We start from the raw sequence: 26,698 nt of genomic DNA, 5'->3' as shown, positions 1-26,698 counted from the left end.
CATTAATTTTTCAAATGTTGAACCAACCTTACATTCCTGGGATGAAGTCTTCTTGGTCATGATGGATTCCCTTTTTATGTAATATTGGATTTGATTTGCTAAAATAATGTTAAGAATTTTCAAAATACATGTTCATGAGGGATTTGGAATTAAATTCTCTTTATTATAATGACTTTGTCTGGTTTTGGTAGCAGAGTAATGTTAAAGAGTAAATTGAGGACCATGTTCTCCTCTCCAATTTTCTGGAAGAGTTTATTGAAAATCAGTGGGGGTTTAAAAACAATAGTGTTTTTTTTTCTTTCTCTTTTTTTTTTTTAGTTTTTAAATTTTTTATTAACATATAATGTATTATTAGCCCCAGGGGCATAGGTCTGTGAATCGTCAGGCTTACACACTTCACAGCACTCACCATAGCACATACCCTAGTGGGTTTTTTTTTTTTTTCTTAAATATTTAATAGAATTCACTAGTGATGACATGTGAGTGTAGAGTTTTCTTTGGGTGAAGGATTTTAAGTTAAAAAAAGTAAGTTTCTTTATGTTTTTATTTTTTAAAGATGTATTTATTTGAAAGAGAGAAGAGAGCACAAGTGGGAGGGGGGGCAAAGGAGGGGATCCTCAAGCAGACATCCGGCTGAGTGCAGAGCCTGACTAGGGACTCAATCCCATGACCCATGAGATCATGACCTGAGCCAAAACCAAGAGCTGGGCGCTCAACCAACTAAGCCACCCAGGTGCCCCAAAAGTCCACTTCTTCAACTTAGGGCTATATAGGTTATCAACCTTTTTCTTGAATAAGCTTTTGCAGTTTGTGTCTTTCAAGGAATTGGTGCATTTCATTTAAGTTGTCAGATTTATGTGCGTAAAATTGCTCACAGTGTTTCCTTGTCCTTTTAATGTCTGTTGAAACTGTAATTATGTTGCTTCCTTCTTCTTGATATTAGTAAATTGTGTCTTCTCTTTTTTCTTAATCTGACTAGAGATTCATCAATTTTATTGACTTTCTAAAAAACAAGTGTTTGGTTTCATTGGTTTTCTCTTTGATTTTGAGGTTTAATTTCATCTACTTTTTTAAAGTGGAAATTCAGGTCTTTAATTTGAAAGCTTTCTAACATATTTCCTCTCAGCATGACTTTACCAGCATCTTACAATATTTGGTATTTGTGTTTCCATTTTCATTTAGTTTGAAATACTTTTTAATTTCACATTTGATTTCTTCCTTGATCTTTGGGTTACTTAGAAGTATGGTAGTTCCAAATATTTGGGGTTTTTTCAGGTATTTTTCTTATTGCTTTCTTATTTCATTCCATTGCAGTCAGAGAACATACTGTGAATGAGTTAAATTATTTTCAGTTTATCGAGGCTTGTTTTACAACTCAGAATAGTGTCTTAGTGACTATTCCTTCTTGTACACCTGAAAAGAATTACTTTGTTGTGAGTGGGAATGCTCTATAAATATACAAATGGTTTGGTTTATAGTGTTTATTGTATTTTTCAAGTCTTCTACGTCCTTACAGATTTTCTACTTACTCCATGAATTATTAAGAGAGCGTGTTGGAATCTCTGATTACAATTGTAACTGCCAATTCTTCCTTTCAGGTCTATCAGGTTTTCTTACTTGATGTATTTTGATCCTTTGCTACTTGGTGCAAAAACACTGAGAATTGTTACATCCTTTGGTGAACTGATGCTTCCATCATTATGAAATGGTCCTCTTGATCCTTGCTAAGATTTGCTCTGAACTCTACTTGGTCTAATGTTATTATAACCACTCCTGCTTTATTTTGACCTGTGACTTTGGCGTATCTTTTTTGTTCTTTTATTTTTAATCTATTGTGTCCTCATACTTGAAGTGGGTTGCCTGTAGGCAGCATATAGCTGGATATTGTTGTATTATCCAATTTCTGCCTCTAAATTTGACCATTTGCCCCTTATGCCATTAGTGACGTGCTTCCATCTCACTGTTTGGTTTCTGTTTGTTCCACCCATTCTTGGTGAACTTCTCCCTATTTCATTGACTTCTTTTGGGTTAATTGAATATTTTTTTATAATTTTTTTTATTTTTTATTAACATATAATGTATTATTATCCCCAGGGGTACAGGTCTGTGAATCGCCAGTTACACACTTCACAGCACTCACTAGCACACACTCTCTTAATTGAATATTTTTATGAATCCATTTTTTCTTCTTTGAGGACTTATTAGTTATAACTCTTTGTCTTGTGTTTAATGGTTGTGGTAGAGTTTGTAGTAAACAGCTTTAATTATTGTAGTCTGTCTTCTAGTAATATTATATGTATACATAATGCACACGTACACACACGCTCTGTGTGTGTATATGAAAGAGTTTCACTGTCTACACATCTTACTGTTAACTGGAGACTCAGCTGTTTTTCCACGTAGTTCCTCTTCTCTGGAACTCTGCCCTACAACTTCCATCCACCTCAGACTCTAGAACTCCAGGCTCTGCCCCTCCATTCAGAGAGACCACGATCGTTTTGCTTGAGAACTCCCTCCTCTGCTGTCTAGAAAGTGCCTCCAGGCGGAAAGCCGCAGGACTCATCCCACTGGTGTACCTTTTCTCTGGGATCACAGTCCTGATCTCTCTCTTGTCCGGTATCTTAAAACACCTGCTCCACGTATTTTATTCAGCTTTTCTCATTGTTTTAGGCAGGAGGGTAAAGCTAGTTCCATGATATATTTTTAATACTCTGTTGGATTCATTTAACTAATATTTATGGAGGATTTTTGCACTCATTTTTATAACTGAACATGACTCTGTATATATCAAGAGGCACATTTCATTTATGAATTTAAATGCCTACATATGTGTATGTAAGTATAGGCTTCCCCCATTCTGCCAAAGTAGAGCATGACCATGAAAGCTTTCATATGCCAAAACGGCATAAAGCAAAGAAACACTTACCGTTCATTTGTATGGACATTTTTTTGAGAATTCTCAGACCTCAAAAATTAATGTCTCAGGCTTTTCTGATAGCTTAATACACATCTTGCTAACAAATGCTCATAAAGAATCGGGATCAAACACAGATGCTCACAGACACAGTTCAAAGCTCTGGTGACTTGATATTGGGATGCTGAGCGAGGTTTCGGGGAAGGAGCTTGGTGGGGCCACCCTCGCTGCTCCTTGGGTGTGGACTGCTGCTGCAGAACCAGCCCTAAATGCTATTTTTACTTCCTTTTTTGTGGGGGGGCGGTAAAAGTGAAAATTCTCTTCGGATTTTTTCCATTAGCGAAACAGGCACTAATGCAGATCTTTCATAAAAGTGAAGTGATGTAACATGAACTTTCAAAAAGCAGGGGATAGCTGTCTACACATACAGTTTTGGATTCAGTTACATGAGCCTCTTAAAATGTTAAAATGATCTGAAAAGCTTTCGCTCTTTTTCTATTTTCTTGAAGAAAATTAAGGAGTGTGTCTCAACTTTTTTTTTTTTTTTCATTATAACCTCCCACTCCTCCTGGAGCCTTTTTAGATTTTTTTTTTTCTAATTCCCCACCATGAAATTTGAATACCGCAGACACCCTGTATATCTGCACTCTGACTCTTTAGAGGACCACAAACTCTTTTTTGATATCCAAGATGTTTTTGTCCCTCTACAAAAACCAATGAATTTTGATCCCATTGAGACTACGTGAGATAGGGAGTTAATCTGTCCCTTACAAGTCTGTAATGCTTTCATCTAGAAAACTTTCTGGGCTGCAGCTTTTTTGAAAGAGGAAGGCTTTGATTACTATTTCACTTCCTTAATACTTACTGGGCTGTTTGATGTTTACATTTCTCCAATTGGCCGTTTTATTTTTATCTCAGAAATACGGAGGTGTTACTTGGCCGGGACACACCAGTGCGCTTCGTGGCACCTCCTTTCTGATGGGTAGGTATCCATTGTGATGAGTCAGTGCCCAAGCTCTTCTTGTGAATGGATTTATAAGCCATCCTATAGAACAAAATCAATTTTGTCTACAATTTCAAATACGTTAGTGACACTATGGTTGTTCATAATATTTTATTATTTTAAAATTTCTTATGCATCTGTAGTTATTTCCTTTTTATCATTTTGCATTTTGTTTCTTTTATATGATCTCTCCTTGTTTTCGACCAGTCTTTCCAGAAGTCTATCCTCCTTATCTTTTAAAAAAAAAAAAAACCCAGCTTTTAATTTTGTTGATCTCCATTGTGTTATTATTATTATATATTGCAGTAGTACTGTTTTTCTTGTTGTTTACTTTGACTTCTGCCTTTAATAATTCCTTCTGATTTCTTTAGTTTTACTCTAATTTTCTTTTACCTTCTTCTCGAATTAAAGTATTACCTCACTAGTTTTCAATTTTTTTTTAAGATTTTATTTATTTATTTGACAGAGAGAGACAGAGAGCGAGAGAGGGAACTCAAGCAGAGGGAGTGGGAGAGGGAGAAGCAGGCTTCCCACTGAGCAGGGAGCCCCATGCGGGGCTTCAGTCCCAGGACCCTGGGATCATGACCTGAGCCGAAGGTAGACGCTTAACTGACTGAGCCACCCTGGTGCCCTTGTTTTCAGTCTTTCTTGATTCCTGATACATTTATTTCAGTGTATAAATTTTCTTCTAAATCCTGCTTTAGCTATGTCCATAATTTGATTTAAAATACTTTCAGTTTATTTTGTTTTCTGTAATATCTTCATGAGTTCCTTTTCAATGTAATTATTTAATTGTACACTATTTCATATGCAGACTCTGGGGATTTTTAAAAGGTATTAGCAAAGACCATGAAGGGTCTTGTATTTTACCCTATTTGTAAGCTAACAAGGTAGCCAGTCACAGTTTCAAAAGTACCGGCAGAAGACATGAGCCTCCTAGATCAGAAGCGAAGGACACAATCACTTCCTTTTCTCATTGATTCACCTTGCCTCCCGCATCCATCAGAGCGATGCCTGTGTGGGTCCAGGAGGACCTGTACCTGCACAGTTGAGGGGCCTTGAGATTAGGAAACTCTGATCTTTTATAAGGGGTATAAGTCAACCCACCCAACCTGTGCCCCAGAAGGACGCACTGTCTTTACTTTACCGGGCAGCAAACAAACCCACCCCGTACAGAAGAGGGAGAGACTAATCTTCATTTTCCAAGGCTATTTGCCTATAAACGAACATCCTTGAGAATCTAGTCCATAACAAAAGCTGACAATGTCTCTACTTGGGGAACACACAGAACCATAAGAGACCCGTGGAGAATTATCGTTCAATAATTATTCTTCTGTAATTTGTTTCTAACATAATTGTGTTGTGGTCAGAGAACACAGCCTGTGTGATATCAGCCCTTAGGACTCTCTCTTAATGGAGGAGGCTGGGAAACGTCTCTAGGAATGAGAGTACCACCAGACTAGCACCGTTTCCATCCCTTCACCAGGCACTGCCTCCATTCAATCTCCCTTAAATTCTTGGGAAAAAGCAGGTTATCTTAGGTTGCAGTGTACTGTCATTGAGGGGATGGAGAGAAAGGGAATGAGGAAGCAAACACCTAATGCAGTTAGTCAGATGTTCTCACCAGATTCTCAGCCTGGTAGGGTCCTGAAGCTGCCCCGATACTCTCCCCGCACCCCCCAACACTTCCATTCCCCCCTCACCCCCGTACACACACACCTGACATCTGGGCTGCTCTTGTGAATTCCCATTCCAAGGAAGTGATAGAGCCAGAAAAGCACCTTCCCAAGAAATGGAAGGGAACAACAACATTTGCCCTGGGTAGCTGCACCTACGTGCACCCCTTTGTCCCCGTCCCATACTGCCATGAGCTTCTGCACTAGCTCGCAACTGTCTTCGGTCTCCTTAAGGCCTCCTTGAAGTTTTATGTTAGTTCCACAGACTCTGCCTTCTCCCCTCCTCTGTCACTTTCTCAGCTTGGACTACCTATTAGTTGGACCTAAAGAGTGTTTTAGAAATGCTAGTGCCCAGGTTCTATTTCTGGAGATTCTGATCCAGCTGGTCCGAGGAGGCTCCCAGATTGTCAATAGGATTTAAAGCTCCCTGGGTGATTCTAACATGTAACAAATGTTTTCGATCCCTGTCTCTAATTTCCTCTGGGATGATTCGGGGGGAAGGGACCTCACAGCCCAGGTTTTTTTAATTTTCCTGTCAGGAACTGGATACTTGTCTTCTGTATAATGCTCAAATTATTGAACCCATCTACCTAATAAACAACTATTTAAAAAACAAATTATCTTGAAAATGTAAGCTACATTTGATTAAATTCTCTTAAATCATTTCAAATGCGATTACGTGTTTACTGTGGCTGACTTCTTGAACACTTCAAATATCATAAAACTTTCACAAAGGCAGTGACTACAAAGCTTATTATTATACTTACCCTTGACTGTATTCTAAATCCTCAGAACAATGGACTTATTCATTTCTTTGATAATTTATGTGCTTGTTTTATACCTTCCTAGGGGATATTAGTATACTTATTTTAATATCTTCCTAGAGTTTCAGTAATATATTTTTATTTCTTCCCAGGGGTGGAGTAATATTACTAGACCTGAAAGAAAAAGTACACTTGCTCGGCTCGGCCAAGGCAGCAGGATCTGGGTTACTGGCTGATCCAGTGTGGGTCTGGGCACAGGATTCCTTGTCAGGCTGTGTTAACTTCCGGTGTCACCACAATATGATTTTTAAAGTCACACTTCCATGGGGGCTTTATTTATTTATTTTTACAACCTGCTGTCTTTCAGGCAATGATGTGCTTTTAAGTCTCGCTTTGCCAGATTTACAAAACCCCATGTCCTATCAGTTATGATATATCGACTTGGTTTGTTACCTTTAAAAAAAAAATCATGTATTCCTTATTGCTGTTTTATTAAAATGAATAGGGCCATCTAGTGGTTTCATTTCCTGTGAGATAAGGCATTGGGCATTGGGTCTGGGTAGTATATTCTTCTTTTGGGGGATGTTTGACTAATTCATCTTTTCAGAAGACCCCGTTAAAACTTCCTCCTACTTGGTAATTTTGTGTGATCACTGATCCTGATTAAGTGTTAGACCTTCTTTCCACCTAAATTATTATATGTTAATCCTAGTGCCAGCCAAACCAGTCCTCTTTTTTCTTGCTAGAGTTACTGTTTTTTCTGTATATTATTGGCTTACTTAGTCCCATAATTTTATTTTTTCCCTCGGAAATAAATATATGATAAATATTTGTATATTTTTATAAAAAATAGTACTTTAGTGGGAGAAATACACTATCCATATATAAACAAATAACCATTTGTTAAAATCCACTAACAAGAAGCAAGTCCATAACTGGTTATCCATTTTTTGCATTACAACAGTATTTTTGTACTCATCCTATTAACTTTTCTCTTTTGAGAATACTTATGAGTCCATGTTCTTTCATAGACCCAACTGGCTCCAGGTAACCATAATAATAATAATACTGTTTTGTGCTCAAATTGTTACAACTTGGTCAATAGAAGCCCTTAAATATGGGTCCTTTGGCCTTTTGATATTGCCCCTTACATTTTTAAAGATAGGATTCTTGCTTTCTGGGGACAACAGGGTATTCCAGGTTCCTTTTGATCTCTGCACTGCCTCGCCTTTCCAACACAAGCCCTGCTTGCTTTTACTTGACAGCAGATTAAAGTAGTAGCTGTGGCAGGATGCATATAAAAGATGAGCAAAGGGGCGCCTGGGTGGCTCAGTGAGTTAAGGCCTCTGCCTTCGGCTCGGGTCATGATCCCAGGGTCCTGGGATCGAGCCCCACATGGGGCTCTCTGCTCAGTGGGGAGCCTGCTTCCCTTCCTCTCTCTCTGCCTGCCTCTCTCCTTGCTTGTGATCTCTATCTGTCAAATAAATAAATTAAAAAAAAAAAAAAAAGATGAGCAAAAGTTCCACCACTACTGTTCAGCCATTTGCACGGGAAAATGTGACTTTAAAAATAAACCATGGTTTCCATGCTTTTCTCTTCTTATAGTAATAGTATCTCTTGATACTAAGATTTTGCCTGGTAACAACAGCCAGTTCATTAAGTAGATATATATCTAATACAGTCCAAGTACAGTCCTTACCTCGAGAAATTCACAGTCTAGTAGGAGACAAACTGGATGTAACAAGTCTCTACTCTCTTTCCATTACTTGTCAGACTCTTTCCTTTCCCTTGGCACATAGTACTCCTGAGAATAACTTCCTAGAGATTAAGATCAACAGCCACAGTTAACAACAGCCACAGTTAAAAACAGCCACAGATGAATCATTGAACACTACATCCAAAACTAATGATGTACTATAGGCTGGCTAACTGAGCATAAGAAAAAAATATTTATTTATTTATTTTTTAAGAAGATTTTATTTATTTATTTGACAGACAGATCACAAGCAGGCAGAGAGACGGGTGGGGGTGGGGGGAAGCAGGCTCCCCGCTGAGCAGAGAGCCCGTGCGGCTCGATCTCAGGACCCTGGGATCATGACCTGAGCCAAAGGCAGAGGCTTAACCCACTGAGCCATCCAGGCGCCCGAATAAAAAAATAAAATATTTAGAAAAATAGCCACAGAAGTTTGGAAAGACTGAGATAGAAAGACAGTCAGTGGCTAGAGACATTCAGAAACAAGCAAGAAAGACACAAAGATTAATGCAATGAGAGGAAGGGAGATGTTTCTTAGTCACGAGAAGTGTGGGAGGAGAGAGAACACTGAGAGGGGAGGAGCAGGAAAAAGCGAGGGCATAACAGAAATATTCAGGACAAAAAATAAAAGGCGAAAAATGGAGGGAGAGAAGATAGATCTGAAGAACATGATTGATTTTGAGAAAGGATTCACAGGAAGATAGGAGACGTAGGGAGAAATGTGGAGACAGCAAGGGGGAAAAAGGACAGGAGAAAACAGAAAGGTGGAGAGAGAAACTCGCTCATACAACTTCTTTCCTAGATTGTAGATAGAAGCCACAGATCACTGCCAGGAAGGAAAAAACCCAGCAGAATTTGAGTGGTTTTAGTCGAACTCCAATGGAGAACTAAGCTCTATGGGATTGGTGCCGTATTTCCATTCTCAGTTTTGCCTGACTCTTCTGGCACTGGTCATCGAGTCCTCACGTTTGCTACAGCGTCATCATGGGCAACTTTTGACCATCTCAGAGCAATAGGTTTTGTAAATTCAGCTACTGGATGTAATCTGCAGTGTTGAAGATCTCTTTCAGCATTTCAGCATTTGTATGTAAATTTGTATGTAAATTTGTTCTTTACATGTTGTCCTTTCCTCGTTCTTTACAGCATTTTCATCATGCTTAATGGTTTCCATCTTGCCTCTGTCACAGTAGCCGTGGGGTTTCACTTCTTATCACTAGTATTAGAGTTACGTACTTTTCCTTTTTCCACTCACTCTGCTGTGCACACAGGGTGATGCTTATAAGACCGAACAGTGAGCTGCCAAGCAAAGCCACCATGAGGTAGCTCAGAATGTGCTCCGCTGCCTGGTTTATAAAAGTTTGAAATTCGCATCTGGACGGTGCATAGACGTGTCAGCACAAATTGCTCCAAATTGCAGGATGTAAGGATATGAAAAGTCAGAAGCACGGGGCTGTTGCTAAAATGGGGATCCAAGTTAAATGAAACTGGTTTCCTACACAAAGCCCTAGATAAAGATTTATTACTCATCTACATATTTTGCTATATATGCTGGAGACACAGCAATGAAGACATGAAGACGAACATGGCCAGGAGACTCTCAGACTGGTGGAGGACATAGGCAGGCATGTGATAAGTCACCCCTATTACATATATACGGGCTGCTGTGTGCATGTTGATAGGGACGCCTCACCCAGAGGAGGCTGAGTGTGGTTTAGCCAGGTAGGCTAAATGTAAAGGTAGAAGGAAATGTGACAAAATGTCCAAGTCCTTAGAGTCTAGCAGCATGGTTTGTGTGGCAAATGATAGTTTTCAAAACGGCTGCAACATGATTTCCCATTCTACGTGCTTCTCAGATAATATGACTTTGATACTCCCCTTGTCCAGAGCTGAATCTGTGTGATCGCAGATCTGAAAGTAATGCTATGTGGCTTCTAAAACAAAATCAGAAAAGTTGATAGAATGTGGGGCACTCGCTCTTGGAACCAGCCCCCTGCTATGAGGAAGCCGTCAGCCACTTGAAGAGGGCATATGTGGGTATCCGTGTAACACCCAGTGGATGTCCTGGTCAGTAGCTAGCATCAACCACCAGACACATGAGTGAATAAACCTTCAGATTACTCCAGATTTCAGATTCCTTTGCATCCTCCTGGCTCAGGCCACTCAACAGAGAAAAAGTTCAAGAGTAGAGAAACCTTCAAACATGGTCTGAACAGGACTCCTTTTCCATTTCTCTTCAGTGTGTGAGCTTTCCCCTTCTGGGTGTGGCTGGTTTCTGTCATGGTATTAAATTGTCGCAGAAGCTCCAGGCTTCACATTCGTACATCTTGTATTCAGAGCGGAAGAGAGAGAGCTGTCTTGTTTCCAACCATTCCAAACCAATAAATCAACAAAACAAAACCACCAGGGCGCTTCTCTCCAATTGGTCCTACCTAAGCCAGTTACTGATGCTAGAAAGATTCCGTATGTTGATGGGCTTAGGCCTTACTCAGTACATAATGATTGTAGCAAGAGGCACGTAACTCCATTAACCAATTTATGCCAATCAGGCCCATCCTGGAGCAAGGAAATGAAGTAAATCCCACCAGCCAGAACTCTGCTGGAAAGGAAAATTTAAAGAAACACAACTACATGTTTATTTCTTAAAACATTTCCTCTAGACCACTGTTAGATCCCTGCATCAGGGAGTGGCCTACAGATAGTTTGGTAGTATCAAAGAGGTCAAAATACTTTAAGACTTGTTTTTGTTTGTTTGTTTATTTTGGGGGGTTTTTAAAAAAGATTTTATTTATTTATTTATTTGTCAGAGAGAGAGAGCACAAGCAGGCAGAGTGGTAGGCAGAGGCAGAGAGAGAAGCAGGCTCCCTGCCGAGCAAGGAGCCTGATGTGAGACTCGATCCCAGGACCCTGGGATCATGACCTGAGCCGAAGGCAGTGGCTTAACTGACTGAGCCACCCAGGTGTCCCAAGACTTGTCTTTATATATATTCCACAAATTTGGAACATAAAACATTATTTTCACAGATGAATAGAAATGTTCTCATTTTTATATTCTTAAAGATCATCTATGTTCCAATCAGTTGTCTTCTGCTCAGAATGAGTCAGGATAATTCCTCTAAGCTAATGTAGCTTCTTAGCATTCATGCTCTATTGTCCACTTGACTACAAATTTTATGAGGCTGCATCTATTATCGCTTACTTTTATATCCCTAGCCACAGCACAGCCTAGCGTATACTCATAAATACCTAGTAAATACTTATCCAAGGGTGAGTTTCCTCAATTTGCATATTTGTTATTTCTGTTATGATGTGTCTAGCTTCAAATCACAAAATGGTTTATTGAAGGTCAAGAATAAGGATGAACATACTAAATTAATACAAATAACAAATTAAACAGTGAGATGATTCCCTTGCATATGTAGGATAAGAAAATGAATATGCTGGCAAAGGGAATCAGGTAAAATGATTTGACGTGAAGAGATGAAAAATAAAAGTGCGAATATTAAGTGTGTACTTTAGTAAGTCTATATAGGATTATTGAACCGATGGTATTTTTATGCCTGGCTCTCAGCTCATTATCTATTATGTAAATATCAAATATGTTTATATTATATATGTTGTAGTTCTGTGGAAATCATTTAAAAAAATAGAAACAGAGTGTATAACTTCTAAATCCTACAGGGAAAATGTATGGTTAAAAAATGCCCACTACACCTGGGTGGCTCAGTCAGTTGGGCGGCTGCCTTTGGCTCAGGTCATGATCCCAGGATCCTGGGATCGAGCCCCACATTGCGCTCCCTGCTCAGTGGGGAGCCTACTTCTCCCTCTCCCTCTGCTTGCTGCTTCCCCTGCTTGTGTTCTCTCTCTGTCAAAAAAATAAAACCTTAAAAAAAAAATGCCCACTAATTCAAAGGGAAGCAACTGAAAAGGAAAAAAAAATCACAAAACATGGAATAGGTGAAATAAGTAAAAGTACAAAGTGAAGTGGTTAATTTAAACTAAGCTAGCTTTGTAATAATAGCAAATGTAAATGAGCAAAACTGACCTTTTAAAAGGCTAGATTGGGGAGACCTGGGTTGCTTCGTCTGTTAAGCGTCTGCCTTCGGCTCAGGTCATGATCTTGGAGGCCTGGGATCAAGTCCCACATCAAGGAGCCTGCTTCTCCCTCTGCCTGCCGCTCTCCCTGCTTGTGCTCTCTCTCTCTCTCTTTGGCAAAGAAGTAAATGAAATTTAAAAAAAAAATTAAGAGGATAGATTGTTGGGTTGGATAGAAATATAAATTATATGCTGTTTAAAAGTAACACACCACCTAAAACATAAGGATATAGAGAGGTTGAAATTAAAGCATAAAAAATCTCATTCAAATCTTAATAAAAAGAAAGCTAATATTGAACAAAAGGGACTTCGAGTCAAAAAATTTTCTCTAGATATGAAAGAGAGTTACCTCATAATGTCAAAAACATCATCTCACCAGTAAGATGTATCCATTTTTAATTTGTGTGCACCTAAAAACATGCCCTTAGATGCATCTAGCAAAAAAAAATATTAGAACACAAAGAGAAATAGACAAAACCACAATCTTAGTGGGACCTTTTGAATCTTTCAATAATTGATAGTCCAAGGTTAGGGAAAAAAGAAAAAGATAGATGATTTGAACAACATGCTTAAGAAGTTTGACCTAAGTTGATATAAACAGACGTTATAGTCACGTTTCAGAAATAAGACGGAGCCAGACTTTGGTTCAGATGTTGACACTGGTGACGTTACACACATACTAACAGGACACGGAAAGGTGTATACTCACATAATGGGGCCCAATACGAATTTAGCAACGCACTTCAATAACCTTGGAGTCAAAGAATAAATCACAAGGAAATTTATAATATATTTCAAAGGATATGGTTCTTCCTTCCTTTCAGAAAATAGAGTAGGGGGAACACTTTCCCACTTGTTTTATGAGACTGGCTTAAACTTAATATCGAAACCTGAAAAGGATGCAACAGAAAAAATATTACAGACCAATACCTTTAATAAACGTAGACACAAATACCTTTAAACAAATACGAGCAAATAAAATCTACTGAAGGATATTGTTCTGTTGGGGCACCTGGGTGGCTCAAGTTGTTAAGCGTCTGTCTTCAGCTCAGGTCGTGATTCCGGGGTCCTGGGTTTGAGCCTGAAAGAAGCTTATCTAATGCACGTGTTTTCCTTGTAAGGCACATCACAACCTTCTTGTGCTTAGAAACATGAAGAAGCAGTTCAGCACTGTCCTTCGGGGGTATTTTAAATAAGAAAATCACCCTCAAAAAACATAATGATGTAACAAAGGTGACACTAAATACACCATGAAAAGGACACTCGTTTATGTTACCACAACCGGAAAAGAAAATGTTGTCTTCCTTGACCTCAGCTGGAAACATGTGCTCATGTAGAATGGTTCAAAGTTTTCACTACTCTGCTCATGTCTGTGAATGAACATGATAACACTATGAGTGTTGATTTGGGGGTTACAAAAAAACTTTAGCAAGGAGATGAATTTGCAAATACAGCATCTGCAAATAATGAGGATCAACTGTAAATAAAAATACATTGTATTACTATGTATTAGCAAAAAAATTAGAAATGAGACTTTAAAATACCTTTAAGATGTAAAAAAAATGAAATTCTTTGGAATAAATTTATTTCAGAATAAAATTTAAATTGAAACCCACGAACTTTTGCTAGAAAAAAATGATCTAAATAAATGAAGATACATCTCACATTTATGAATTGGAAGATTCAATAGTATTAAGATGTTCACCGCCCCAATTCATTTATTGATTCAATACAATCCCAATAATCAACCCCAAAGTTGTTTTCTTTGTAGAAATTGGCAAACTGATTCTTAAATTTATATGGCAATGCAATGGGCTAGACTAGCTAAAAGAATTTTGTAAAAGGACCAAAGTTTAAGAAGTTATGTTACCTAATTTCAAGACTTACTAGGGAAATTCAGTAATCATGACAGTGTGGTATTCATGTAAGAATAGAAAAATGGACAAAGGGGTCCCTGGATGGCTCAGTCAGTTAAGTGGCTGCCTTTAGCTCAGGTCATGATCTCAGGGTCCTGGGATAGAGTCCCACATCAGGCTCCCTGCTCAGCAAGGAGTCTGCCCCTCCCTCTCCCTCTGCCTGCTGCTCCCCCTACCTGTGCTATCTGTCAAATAAATTTAAAAAAAAAAAAGAAAAATGGAAAATAATATAAGTTTAGAAAGAGACTCACACGTATGCAGGTCAGCTGATTCTCAAAAACAATTGCCAAGGCAATTGAATGGAGGAAAGGCACTCTGCCCCAGATTGTGTTGAAACTGGGTTCTCATATGGAAAAGAAAATGAAGTTTGACCACTGCTTCACAGCATTCACAAAAATTAATTCAAGAAGGAGAGGGAGAAGCAGACTCCTTGCTGAGCAGGGAGCGATGAGGGGCTCGATCCCAGGACCCTGGGATCATGACCTGAGCTGAAGGCAGAGGCTTAACCCACTGAGCCAGCCAGGTGCCCAATAACTCAAATTTTATTTTATTTTATTTCTTTTAAAGATTTTATTTATTTATTTGACAGAGATGACAAGCAGGCAGAGAGGCAGGCAGAGAGAGGGGGGGAAGCAGGCTCCGTGCTGAGCAGAGAGCCTGATGTGGGGCTCGATCCCAGGATCCTGGGATCATGACCTGAGCCGAAGGCAGAGGCTTTAACCCACTGAGCCACGCAGGCACCCCAATAACTCAAATTTTAAAAAGGGGTACCAGACCTGAACATTTACTTCACAAGAGAAGATAAATAAATGACCAAAAAGCATACACAAATGTGATTAACAGCAGTAGACACCCGGAAAAATAAAATAAAATAAAATAAAATAAAATAAAATAAAATAAAGTAAAGATGGCTGAAAAAGCCACACTAGAATAGCTAACAAAACAAAACAAAACAAAAAACCCTATAATAACAAATGTTAGCAAATCTGTGGAGTGGTTGGAACTCTCTATGCATTGCTAGAGAGAATATAAAATTATACAACTCTTTTATTAAAATGTATAGCAATTCCTCATAAAGTTAATCTTAAAAATGTTCAGGTCCACTGAACAAAAAGACTTGTATAAAAAAATGTCTTTATTCATAACAGCCGTAAGTTAGAAACAACACAATAAAATGGATAAACATGTTGTGGTATCTTCATACTATGGAATAAAAAATAACCAATTATGGATGCATGAAACTATACCAGTTATTCTCAAAAACACTGTGTTGGGTAAACACAGCCCACTACAAAAAAGTAAGTGCTATATTGTTGCATTTATTGAAGTTCTATAATAGACAAAATTAATCAACGAAAAATAGTTGCTTGAGTGGTGAGGACAAGCATTAACTAGAAGAATTTTTCTGATATGATTAAGATGTTTTGTATCTTATTTGGGATGTTAATTAATGTTCAAAATTAATCAAATTAAACTCGCAAGTGAATTTCATCGTACATACATTTCATCTTTTAAAAAAGCCCTTGAATGAGATCGTGCTGGGCATAATGGTCACCCTCAAGGACATACATCTTTTACGTAATATATCAGATTGCAGATGTGAAAACCTAATTGTCATTGTGGATGTGGAACTACTGGAACTTGCATTCTCTGCCATGGGAATATGAACTGATACAAATCACTTCAGAGAGCAGTTTGACAGTATTCAACACTGTTGAGTGTGTGCCTCCGACCCAGAGAGTCCACTAGTAATTATGTACCTCCCAAACTCATGTGTATAGTCAAAGCATATTCAAAACATATATATTTAAGTATAGTCAAGGCAGTGTGTAATAGTTATAAACTAGAAATCACTCAATACTCCCCAATAGGAAAATGGAGGCATAAATTCCATATTGGTCATACAACTGAATATCAAACAGCAGTAGAACAAACAAAACATAGGATTACTCCCATCAGTTATGTTTCTGAGTAGGGCTCCGACGGCTACTCCCTAGTTTCCCAAACTGAGTGGGAAAAAAGGAGGCACAGAAAAATACATACTGCATGATACTATTTCTCTAAAATTTGAAAATATTTAAAAATCTACTCAATAAACTCCCCATGCATAAATGCATAAATACAGATGGTATGAAAACACGAATGAATAAGGAGGTTCAAGTTCAGAATAGTGGTTACCTCTAGGGAAGGCACGAAGTCGCCAGAGGCTCCGTCTTCACTTCCAATGTCTTATTTTTTAAAATCTGAAGCAAGTGTGGAAAAATATTAATATCTGTTATGATTGGTGGTAGATACAGGGTATTTATTTGAGATACTACTACTCTACATGCATTTCTGCATGTTGAAATATTTCAAGATAAACAAAGAGAAGTCAACTCTCCGAGTCAAGCTTAGAGAGATTGGTGTGAAGGATGGATAAACAGTTTGTCTCCCGAAGAGAAACTGCAAGCTATTCTATTGCCGAAGAACCACGGGGGTCATTTATTCCTGGGGGCTTTGAGCATACTTTAGATATATATCCTTACCCTCTTTCCACAGAGGACTCAAGGTAGCTTGCAACAAAAGACACACACAATGAGCCGGAAAAACATAAACATAAGTAGAAAATCAGGATCAAAGATAAACAAATATTCCATCAATACCGGTTAGCCACAGTTGCTACGATCACGTTTCAAACTTGGCTCTGAACTTCTTGGCAATGGCATCCATCCCCAGCTGACCCAGAAAAGCAGGTTACAAAAACTAACCTTTGTTCTTCAAGATTTAAACTTAGTATTTTCCTGAGCACTCTCTCTGGGTTCTGTTTTGCATTTTGCCTTGCTGACTACACAGGTTCTTCTCTCCTTTGTTCTTTCGTCCTCCCTGCCCCCCTGCATTCTTTCCCTCTTCTTCCTTTCCTCTCTTTCTTTTCACTCTTTCATTTATTTTGCTCAGATGAGAGATCCTTAAAACTAGCAGTGGCTCTGAAAGCAGGTCTTATCTATTTTTTATTGGTTAAAATAACCTTAGTTGAGGTTGTCAATCTCTCTGTGCCTCAGTGTTCAAACATTTAAATGGGTGTATGTATCATATATTCACATTAAATGGGAGATTAAATGAGATAATGAGATAATGAGATAAATTAAATGAGATAATGCATGAAAAGGGCTTAGTAATACAAAATATTAATCAGTGTAAGTTGTTATTATGATCGCCATTATTAATCAATGGAGGAGAACATGAATCCCAGTGGATTCCCTGCCCTGGTCAGGAATAGCCCAGAAGCAGGGTAAGGCTTTGCTGTCTCACCTGTCAGGCCTTCAGTAGAGTGAAGCTTAGGAAGGGGGAGGCCGAGACCAGCACCATCCTCAGACACTAGCACAGTTAAGAAGCCTCAGATCCAATGGCACACTTAGCAACCATCTCCAGATCTGGCAGCCATTTAACCATTTAACTGCAGAACCAGACATGGGAGGGGGCAGGCAATGTCTCCCCAAATGGGGGATACTGGACATTTCTGCTTTTGAAGCAACCACAATATTCTGTTTCTGCATGAGATTCCTTTTGGAAAAAAGCAATCCTTCGGCACATACTAACCCAGATACTCTCAGACCGTGGGGTGTGCATCTCTTCTCCTTTCCCAAAGACCCTGGGAAACTCCAAGTAGAGAGGACAACTTGTTCTGGAAAATCACCACTAACAACATTGTACCTTCACTTGATTCCACACCCAGTAGATTCAGGTCCCCTTGTCCTCTCATCTGGGGATTATCTACACCTAGGAACTCCAGCAAGCAAAATGGCTTGGAAAGAAGTTGAGCTGGAGGGGATAGGAATTATATGGGAGGACATAGCCACTGGGAGTTTGGGACCAGGCAAAAGAAGGATTCAAGAAGTAGAAATCCATCTACTGTGGATAGTGGGGGCAGGCAAGAGAGGTACAAAGGGATGAGAGACCAAGGGACTCGAGCTCGAGCATTAAACAATTTGGTTTCAGGAACAGGACAGAAACCCTACTACTAGGTCTGGGTAGAGCCAGCAGTGCCCGCAGGCTTGCTGCCAAGACACTGAGTGCTGACCCACGGTTCCTCAAATTCCCAGAATAACTGGGGAGAGCCAAGAATGCATGTGAATATGAGGGTCAGATAGATGCTTTTAGCATCAGGGATGGGAGGGTTAGGGAAGAGGAGGCAGCATTCAGGAAGCCAGAGATCATTCACCTGCAAAAACTCGAGTGAGCAAGTTTTCCACATGCCTAAGGGATCACAGGCTCTGGCTTTTCCTATTTACTGGAAGCCCTTGAACAAGACATCTTTGTCTCTCCTCTCTTCTTTGTCTCCCTCTAGGTGGGATCTCATTTCCGTATCAAACAAGAAAACCCCGAGAGAAATCACCCTTTACCAGCCAGATGAGAGATGGTTCATGTTTTAATTTCGAAAGGCTTAAGGATCATCAAGAAACTAAAAGTTCTTCCTGTCCAGGAGCACCAGTTCTGTGGTTCAACCTGTTTCTGGAAGAATAGCTTCATTTACTGGTGTTCGCTGTGTGCCAGGCATTGTGATAAACGCTTTACATGCATCATCTCATTTGCTCCTCACAACGCTGTTTAAGGTAGGTTGTATCATGAGGCCGGCGTGGTTCAGATGGCCCTCAGACTGGTAAACTCTAGCTTAAGCACGAAGGTACAAACCCAGGGCAGTGGGACTTAAAAGGTGGAATTCCGGAACATTAACCATCTAAACTTGAGCACTCCTTTTTTGGGGGGGGGGGGCGCCTGAGAACTGCACAGCTTGCCTAGCTTCCTTCCAAGCATTTCTGTATGACTTTGGTGTCCTGCAATTTCCGCTCTCATTGTCCCACCTCCTGGCAGTCCTGCTGCCCAGAGCTGCCCTGCAAAATCTGAGCAAGTCGGAGAATTCCTATTTAGCGACCTGTGAGGTGGTTGAACTGAAGCTGTATTATGTCCAGCTATGCTAATGGCCTCGAAACACTCTCCCCACCGGCGTGAATGAGGACAAACCCCTGCCTGCATTGTATTTACCTGTTTGATCTTCAAAGGGAATGAGAAAAATGAGAACCTTTCACCCATGAATCCCTAATACTCCCGAGGCACAGGGACGCACGCCTACCTGAAGACAGAGCCCCCGAACAGCTAACAAACATACACCTCTCAGAGAAGCAGACTCTCTGACTTGTGACTGCATTTCACACTCACTTGGGGGGCCCTTCACACTAAGCATTTTCTTCCTGCCCCCATCGTACTCACGTTCATATTTTGTGTCCGCAGTGACCCCCACGACCCCGTGTGGTGCCCTAAGGATGCACCCCTGCAAGGATGGAGCCTCTGCCTACTTAAGTGAAGAGAAGGGCTCCCACCTAGCTAGAGAGGAACATACAATATGACACTTCTGACCAGATGAAGGAGGCCAACACTTTTTTTTTTTACTAATTTATTAATAAGTTTATTCTTCACTCATAAAAAAGAATGTGTATTTGGCTTGGAAATCATGACATAAAATAAAAAGGGAAATAATTGGAAATTCTCAGCTGCAAGTAGGTAGAAGCAACTCATGCTGAAACCTGAGCCAGCACAGCACTCCGTGCTTGGGGCTAGAGCAGGGGCGCCGGGCGAAGCAAGAGCCGGAGACCGCGGTGCAAGCGCAGGGCCCAGCGAGCTCTCAAGACGGCTTAGTTCCCAGAGGTTGTTTGGCTGCTGAAGTAGGAAGCTAATCCACCTTTCTCTCCTTTCCTCTTTCTTCCTTCCTTCCTTCCAACCTTTAACTACGGGAATGGTAGGCAATAGTGTTTTGATGCTAGGCTTTCTAGTTTGTAGGATAGTGTTGTTTCAACATGTTTAACCTACTTGTTTTCAACCTTCAAAAACACAAAACTGCTAAAATCAACTGTAACTAAAAGCCATTTCTATTTTTGGTCAGTTATCTGCTGTAGGCAAAGCTTCATGTAGGAATTTTTATTGCGGATTTCTATGACTGCGTCCCTAACAAGCTCAATGAACATCTGCGGCCAAAGCTTCTGCAGGGCTTCGTTTTTCATGTTGATTTCCGTGGCTTCCTTCACAAGGTCCTCCATATACATCTTGCAGAATTTCTTTTTTTCCTTTATTTCCTGTTAAAAAAGGAAAATTTTGCATTGAATCATAATTAATCCAAGAGACAAAGGAACACTTAGCTGAGCCAGAGTAACATGAAAGCATCTGTTCTGAGCCTCACCCTTCAAAGCACAAGTACTTCCCTAGACACTCTTGACATGATCAAGCTCTGCGTGAGTGCAGATAGCAATGAGGAGCTCTTTACTTCGCAGTCCGCTCCTGTCTCTGTGAGACAGCTCTGGAATCACCTGAATTGTAACTACTGCTTCTCTGTTGGTAGACTTTCTCCCTTCTCAGTTAAGGGAGTCAAGCTCACACAAGACAGATGAATGCACAGATTTATGGCTTCTAGTGGTAACTGTATCAGGGCACTGATACTGACAACCTTAATTGGAATAAGGTCAGTTAATATCCATACACATACTTGAAATACCATCATCTGAATTCAGTCTGTATGTTAGGAAATTGTGTAGTAGCACTATACTGATTCATTAGTCTAGACCATTTGGACAAATTTGGGGAAAAGTGTACAAGAAGGAAGAGGAAACATACATAAGCCTAGGACCCAGAACTTGCCCTTGAGAGAAACAATGCTCCCACTCAACTTCTGGTCTGGAAGTCTGCAAATGAAAAATCTGGGTCCCACACACAACAAGGGAAGTTTTGGGCCTAAAGCTACTCAGGCACTGGGCCCCAATTTCACCCTAGAGGCTGAAACAAAGCCATGTGTTCAATATAAGAACTCAACATTTATTTTGGCTATTCATACTTGTGAGGAGTACTGAGGCAAGATGATGGAAAGTGCCATAATATATATGGAAAAAATAATGAAATAGATCAGACAATCAGAATTATAGGAAAGTGGGGTGCCTGGGTCGCTCAGTCGTTAAGTGTATGCCTTTGGCTCAGGTCATGATCCCAGGTCATGAGCCCCACATAGGGCTCCCCGCTTAGTCAGAAAGCTTGCTTCTCCCTTTCCCACTCCCCCTGCTTGTGTTCTCTCCCTTGCTGTGTTCTCTCTGTGTCAAATAAATAAATAAAATCTTTAAAAAAAATTATAGGAAAGCAATTCACATCAATGAAGGAGGTAAGAAATAAAAAATGTCAATGACACAATAGGTTTAATTTCTTAGAAAAGAATCTACTCAAACCTTCAATTCAAATCAAAATACCAAAATAATTTCAGGATGAATCAAAGGGTTAAATTTAAATAATCAACAGATATTATCATTAAAATTATACTTATAAAGACTTGTAATAACAAGGAAAATAAAATTCAATGGTCAATGGGAAAACAAAAATACAAAACAAAATTTTGACAGAGGCTGGGTTATACACATGTCAAAACTTAGCAACTGTATACCTAAGATTTGTGTATCATTGTACGTAAGTTTTACCCCCAAAGAAGAAACTATATCGAATACTGAACTCTGATTAATGATACACATGCTGAATTACTTAGGAAGAAGCATGCTAATGTCTGCAATTGCTTTGAAGTAAATTAAAAAATACAAGGTGGGTTGATGATAGAGGATGGGTCAATGTGTAGATACGGGGCAAAGCAAGGACATTATAGTACAATGTTAACAGCAGAATCTAGGATTGTGTGTATGGGCCTTTACTGTAAAATTCTTTCAACTTTGCTGCATGTTTGAAATTTTCATTAAAAAGTTAGGAAAAGTATACAGAAAATTACTGGAAGACAATATATTGAAGTATCACTAAGATTGCCTTTGGATTGTGAGACCATAAGTGTTTTTTCCCTCTTTTTTTCTATTTCTCTTCCCTTTCCAAATGTTTACACTTTTTAAAACAACAAAACATGTTTTAGATTCTTGATTAATTAATGTAAGTTCATGATGAGTCCCGATTGTCACTAAGTTTCCCTAACAAAGGCCTATTTTGGAAATTTTCTTATGACATATAAGATTTCTCTAAATAATCACTCACCATTCAGGGGTCAACAGGCTGACCTGATTTAGTTCATGCACTAAAAACAACTGGTCACGAGTTGACCTCGCATAAAAATATGTACAGATTGTGATGGGCGATAAATAACAAATGGTTCCAGCTGGCTACTTCTCCGATGAATCTTTCTTTAACTCTGAAATATGGTCTGGGACTTAGTCACCTGCACTAAGTTAGCTTGTTGATGAGAACAGCATTGAGCTGTTCCCTTTTAACACTCAGTAAATCTGGGCTACACAGGGACTACCAGGGAGACAGACAAGTGTGAATCACCAGAGATCAATCAATACCTGAAACGAGCAATATTTTACAATGTGCAATGCATTTACACAAATAGAAGGCACACAGCATATTTAGTGAATGCCTCTTTTACACATTGCTGAGTTTCTTAAAACATGATTTTGAGTTATTTATTTAGTTTAGAGAGGGGGGAGGGGCAGAGGGAGAGAGAATCTTAAGCAGGCACCACTTCCAGCATGAGCCCGGTGTGGGGCTCCATCCCACAACCCCAGGATCGTGACCAGAGCTGAAATCAAGAGTCTGACACTTACCTGATTGAGCCACCCAGGTGCACCACAATTTTGAGTTTTTGGAAAAAAAGGAAAAGCCTCGCAGTAAGACTGGAAAATTTTTATAGTAATTTAGGAGTAACAAAAATGTAAAGAATTTTTAAAGGATGTATATTTGCTAAATAATTTATACATAATATAAATTAAACTTTTTGTAATTGGCATAGTGCAATTTTTGGTGCTTTAAAATTTCTTGCTGTAGCTCCTTCCATTACTTCTTTATGAACATGTTGCTACAGAATTGCATCTGCCATAATAACCCTTAATTCAGTAACTGTTGTAAAGCAGTTTTACTTCATCATTTCTTCTTTCCTCCAAGCCAATTATTCCCATCTCCGTGAAGCAGACTCTGAACTCATCAGGTATCTGCCAGGACGACTCACTCTGCCTGTCCAGAATGATCCTGTTAAAAGCACATTAGAGATACCTCTCTTGCCCTGACCCGTCAAGGAGTTATTGCTCTTTGAATAATGCTTTTTCCATTCTCAAATGCTTTCATATTTTTATTTTTTTCCTATCCCACAATATCCCTGTGGGGTTCATAAAGCAAGTATTATATAAGTTCAATCCTGAGGAGATGAACTCTGTATAATATTATCTATCTCAGTGAACTAAAACTTTGTTGTCATGAAGATGGTTTGGGGGAAAAAGTTAGGTCAAAGGTAGGATTTGTTATGGAGCGATTTTAGCTATAATGGTACTTGTACTGGGGTCCAAGCCATATCTCCATCTCCTAAATGGGAAACTAAGGTCAACAGAAGTTAAGAGACTTGCTCAGGATTACACAGCATCTACTAATACGTACCCAGAGAAAACTCTAACCTAGTCTTTGAAGGACCTGCAGTCCCGTTGGAGAGATAGCCTACACATATGAAAAGCTAACTAAAAATTATTAAACAGTAACTAAGTGCTGTGAGATGTTTAGACAGCAAATCTAATCAGTGTTCAGAAAGAGGGAGCCCTTTGTGGTCAGAAAGACTTCAGAAAGGGCATGATATACTCGGAAAGAGTCCCAAGGTCAGTAATCAGGAGGTCTGAGTTCTAGAGGCAGCTCTGTCAGTAACTCACTGAGCGATCCTGAGTAGTTCATCTGAGTCTCCAGTTCTCCTCATCTGTCTAAGAACAGGACTGGAATCATTAGTCCCTTTCAGCCCTCTGACTCTACATCCATCTTAGATCTTTTTAAAAATGAGTCAGAAGCATGGATGAGCAGCCACCAAGCAACAGAATTGTACATGTTGTACGTATAATTATACGTGTCATATGTATAATAGAGGGTCTGCTTAGCCAGATTTGTGAGGAACTCACTACAATTCCCAACCACTCAGGATGCACCGAAGAGAGAGACTGACTGAGCATTCTCTGCTGCAGTGACTGAAATATTTTTCAAGAGGCGAGAAGCTTGGTCTGAACGAAGGAAAGCTAGACTGTAAGTCAAGAGAATGATTAAGGAACTAGGGTGAGGTCTTTCAGGAAGTAAGTGGTAGAATCAGGGGCTCAGATCCAGATCTCCCAGTGGCCAAGTGTTCTTCCAAAATATCATGTGGCTTCAGATTCCTTCTCCCTTTGACATTTCTCAAAACAGGAGTCAACACTCCCTGTCCTGACTTTTTGATCGCTTATTTACTGCTCAAACCACCTTGAAACACTGCTTATATGACTCCACTGAAACTACTCCTGTTTAAAAAACAATGATCTTGATTGTCAAATTTATGACATTTTTTCCTGCTGGTTTGTGCCCTTCAGGTATTAGAAAATCACAGTCTATTCAATCAAGGTCATAAAGATTCTCACCTACTTTTTCAATAAGAACTTTAAAGTTTTGCTTTTCATCCTTAGGTTTTCATTTAATCTGGAGTTAATTTTTGTTGTATGGTGTGAAGGGTTCAATATGTATTTCTGATTTGATATTCAATTTCCTCAGTATATTTATTAAATTATCTGTACCAATCTGTAATACCACCTATCTATATCCCCCATAATATGGGATATATGTATTTCTGGCTCTCAATTTTGTTCTCAGGTCTATTTGTCTATTCCTACACTGCCTTCATTACTACACCTTTACAATACTTGGCATCTGGTGAGGCAAGTTCTCCCCACTTTCATTCTAGTGTATTTTGGGTTGTTTGCTCTATCAGATAACTTTTGGATCAGCTGGTAACATTCTACAATACAAATTTTACAAATTTTCTACAATACAAATTTTGATTAGAACTGCCTTATATTCATGGATGGATTTAGGAAGAATCTTTCCTACGTAGAACGTTCCTGTCCTTGAACATAAACAATCTATTTAGTTCTTCTTCCAAGTTTTTCAATAAAATTTCATAATTTTCTCCATAGAGGGCTTATACATATTTTATTGTTATTTATGTTATACAGTATTTATTGTTAAGGTAAATGGCATATTACTTTAAATTTATTTTCAAATAGGAAACATAGCCTATATTGGGTTATCAGCCCCTTTTCTTACCAATTTCTAAAAGTTCTTTATCATTCAGGGAGGTTAGTTGTAAACCATCTTTTCATTTCTTTTTTGTCTTTGCTTATTCTAGCTCCCTGAAGGTCTTTTTCATGCCAACACCACACATACATTTTCCAAGATTTCTTGAAAACCTTTATATTTTTATTATAAACTTTAAAATCCATTAGGAATTTATGCTGATGTAAGATATAATGTCTGAATCTAGCTCCACCCCCCTCAGTTCCCTAATTATTCCTAAATCATTTACTGGATAGTCCACGTGACTTGAGATAATTCTTTATCATATTAAGAAATTCTCTTCTGTATTTGGAGGTACAGTTCACTTTTCCAGTCTATCTCATTAGACTTTCTCTTTATGGTCATCCCATTTTAACTGATATGACTTTATAATATACCGTAATAGCTAGTAGCACTAGTATTCTCAATATTCTTCTCTTTCAGAGTTTTTATGCTTATTTCCCCATATGTACCATAGGATCAACTAGTCTCAAAAAACCCTCAGTAAAATTTTTGGCATTTTCATTGAGATCATATTCAAATTCTAAATTAACTTAAGGAAAACTGACATTTTGCTTTAGATCCTTTTTATCCAAAACATGGTAGGTTCTCCCATTTGTATAAATCTTTGGTGTGCCTCATTAAAGGCACATTTAAAGTTTTAAAGCTTAATTCACAGAAATCATGCCTATTTACTAGTTAGTTATTACTAGGTGTTTTTATCTTTTGGTGTTGCTGCTGTGAGCTGGTTCTCTTCTTTCTGTTATTTACTTACATGGAAACTATTGATTTCTACCCCATTACTGAATTTTCTTATAGCTTTTATAGTTTCTGAACTAATTATCTTGGGAGTTCCAGAGATTCAATGCTATTGTCTGCAAGTAGTAAGTTCACTCCTTTCCTTTCAAGTTACCACAGATCTCTTCCTCTTGCCTTTTTGCGTTGTCTGTATGAATACATTATAATGGCGATATTGGACATCCCTGTCTTGAGACTGACTTCAGCGAGCATCAGGGTTCTACTGCTGTGCAGCATATTACCTCAAACTCAGTGGCCTAAGACAACATGTGTCTGTCATCTCAAGGTTCCATGCATCAGGAGTCCAGGCACAGCTTAGCTGGGTGCTTGGCTCAGGATGTCACAAGGCTGTAGTCAAGGTGTCAGCCAAGCTCTGTTTCTTTTTAAAGCTAGGGTCCTCTTCCAGACCCGGTGCTTGTTTGAACAGCACTCAGTTCCTCGCAGTCGTAGAACTGAAGCCCCAGTTTCTTGCTGGCTATCATCAGCAGGGGGCTGCTGTCAACTCCTAGAAGCTTCTTGCAGTTCTTGGCCATGCACCCTCTCACACGGTGGCTTACTTCTTCAAGGCCAGCAGTAGCCTGAATCCTCTTTTAGACTACCTGGTCAGGTTTATCCAAGATAATCTCCCGTTCCATTAACTCAAAGTCAGCTGATTAGAGACCTGAATTGTATC

The 26,698-nt window shown here is 39.2% G+C and overlaps 1 protein-coding gene across 1 annotated transcript in view; it reads right to left on the bottom strand.

Annotated features, from left to right (window-relative positions):
- Positions 1-19,530: 19,530 nt before the first annotated feature.
- The window catches only part of LRRC49 (leucine rich repeat containing 49), a 148,998-nt gene continuing 141,830 nt past the window's right edge, over positions 19,531-26,698 (bottom strand). Inside the window, exon 12 of the mRNA XM_080808685.1 lies at positions 19,531-20,222. Within this exon, the coding sequence (XP_080664811.1) occupies positions 20,019-20,222 (204 nt within the window). The 3' untranslated portion in view covers positions 19,531-20,018. The remainder of the gene's footprint in view (positions 20,223-26,698) is intronic.

Source organism: Martes martes, assembly GCF_963455335.1.
Source record: "Martes martes genome assembly, chromosome: 7".
Taxonomy (NCBI): Eukaryota; Metazoa; Chordata; class Mammalia; order Carnivora; family Mustelidae; genus Martes; species Martes martes.
This window is presented reverse-complemented; position numbering and strand designations above follow the sequence as displayed.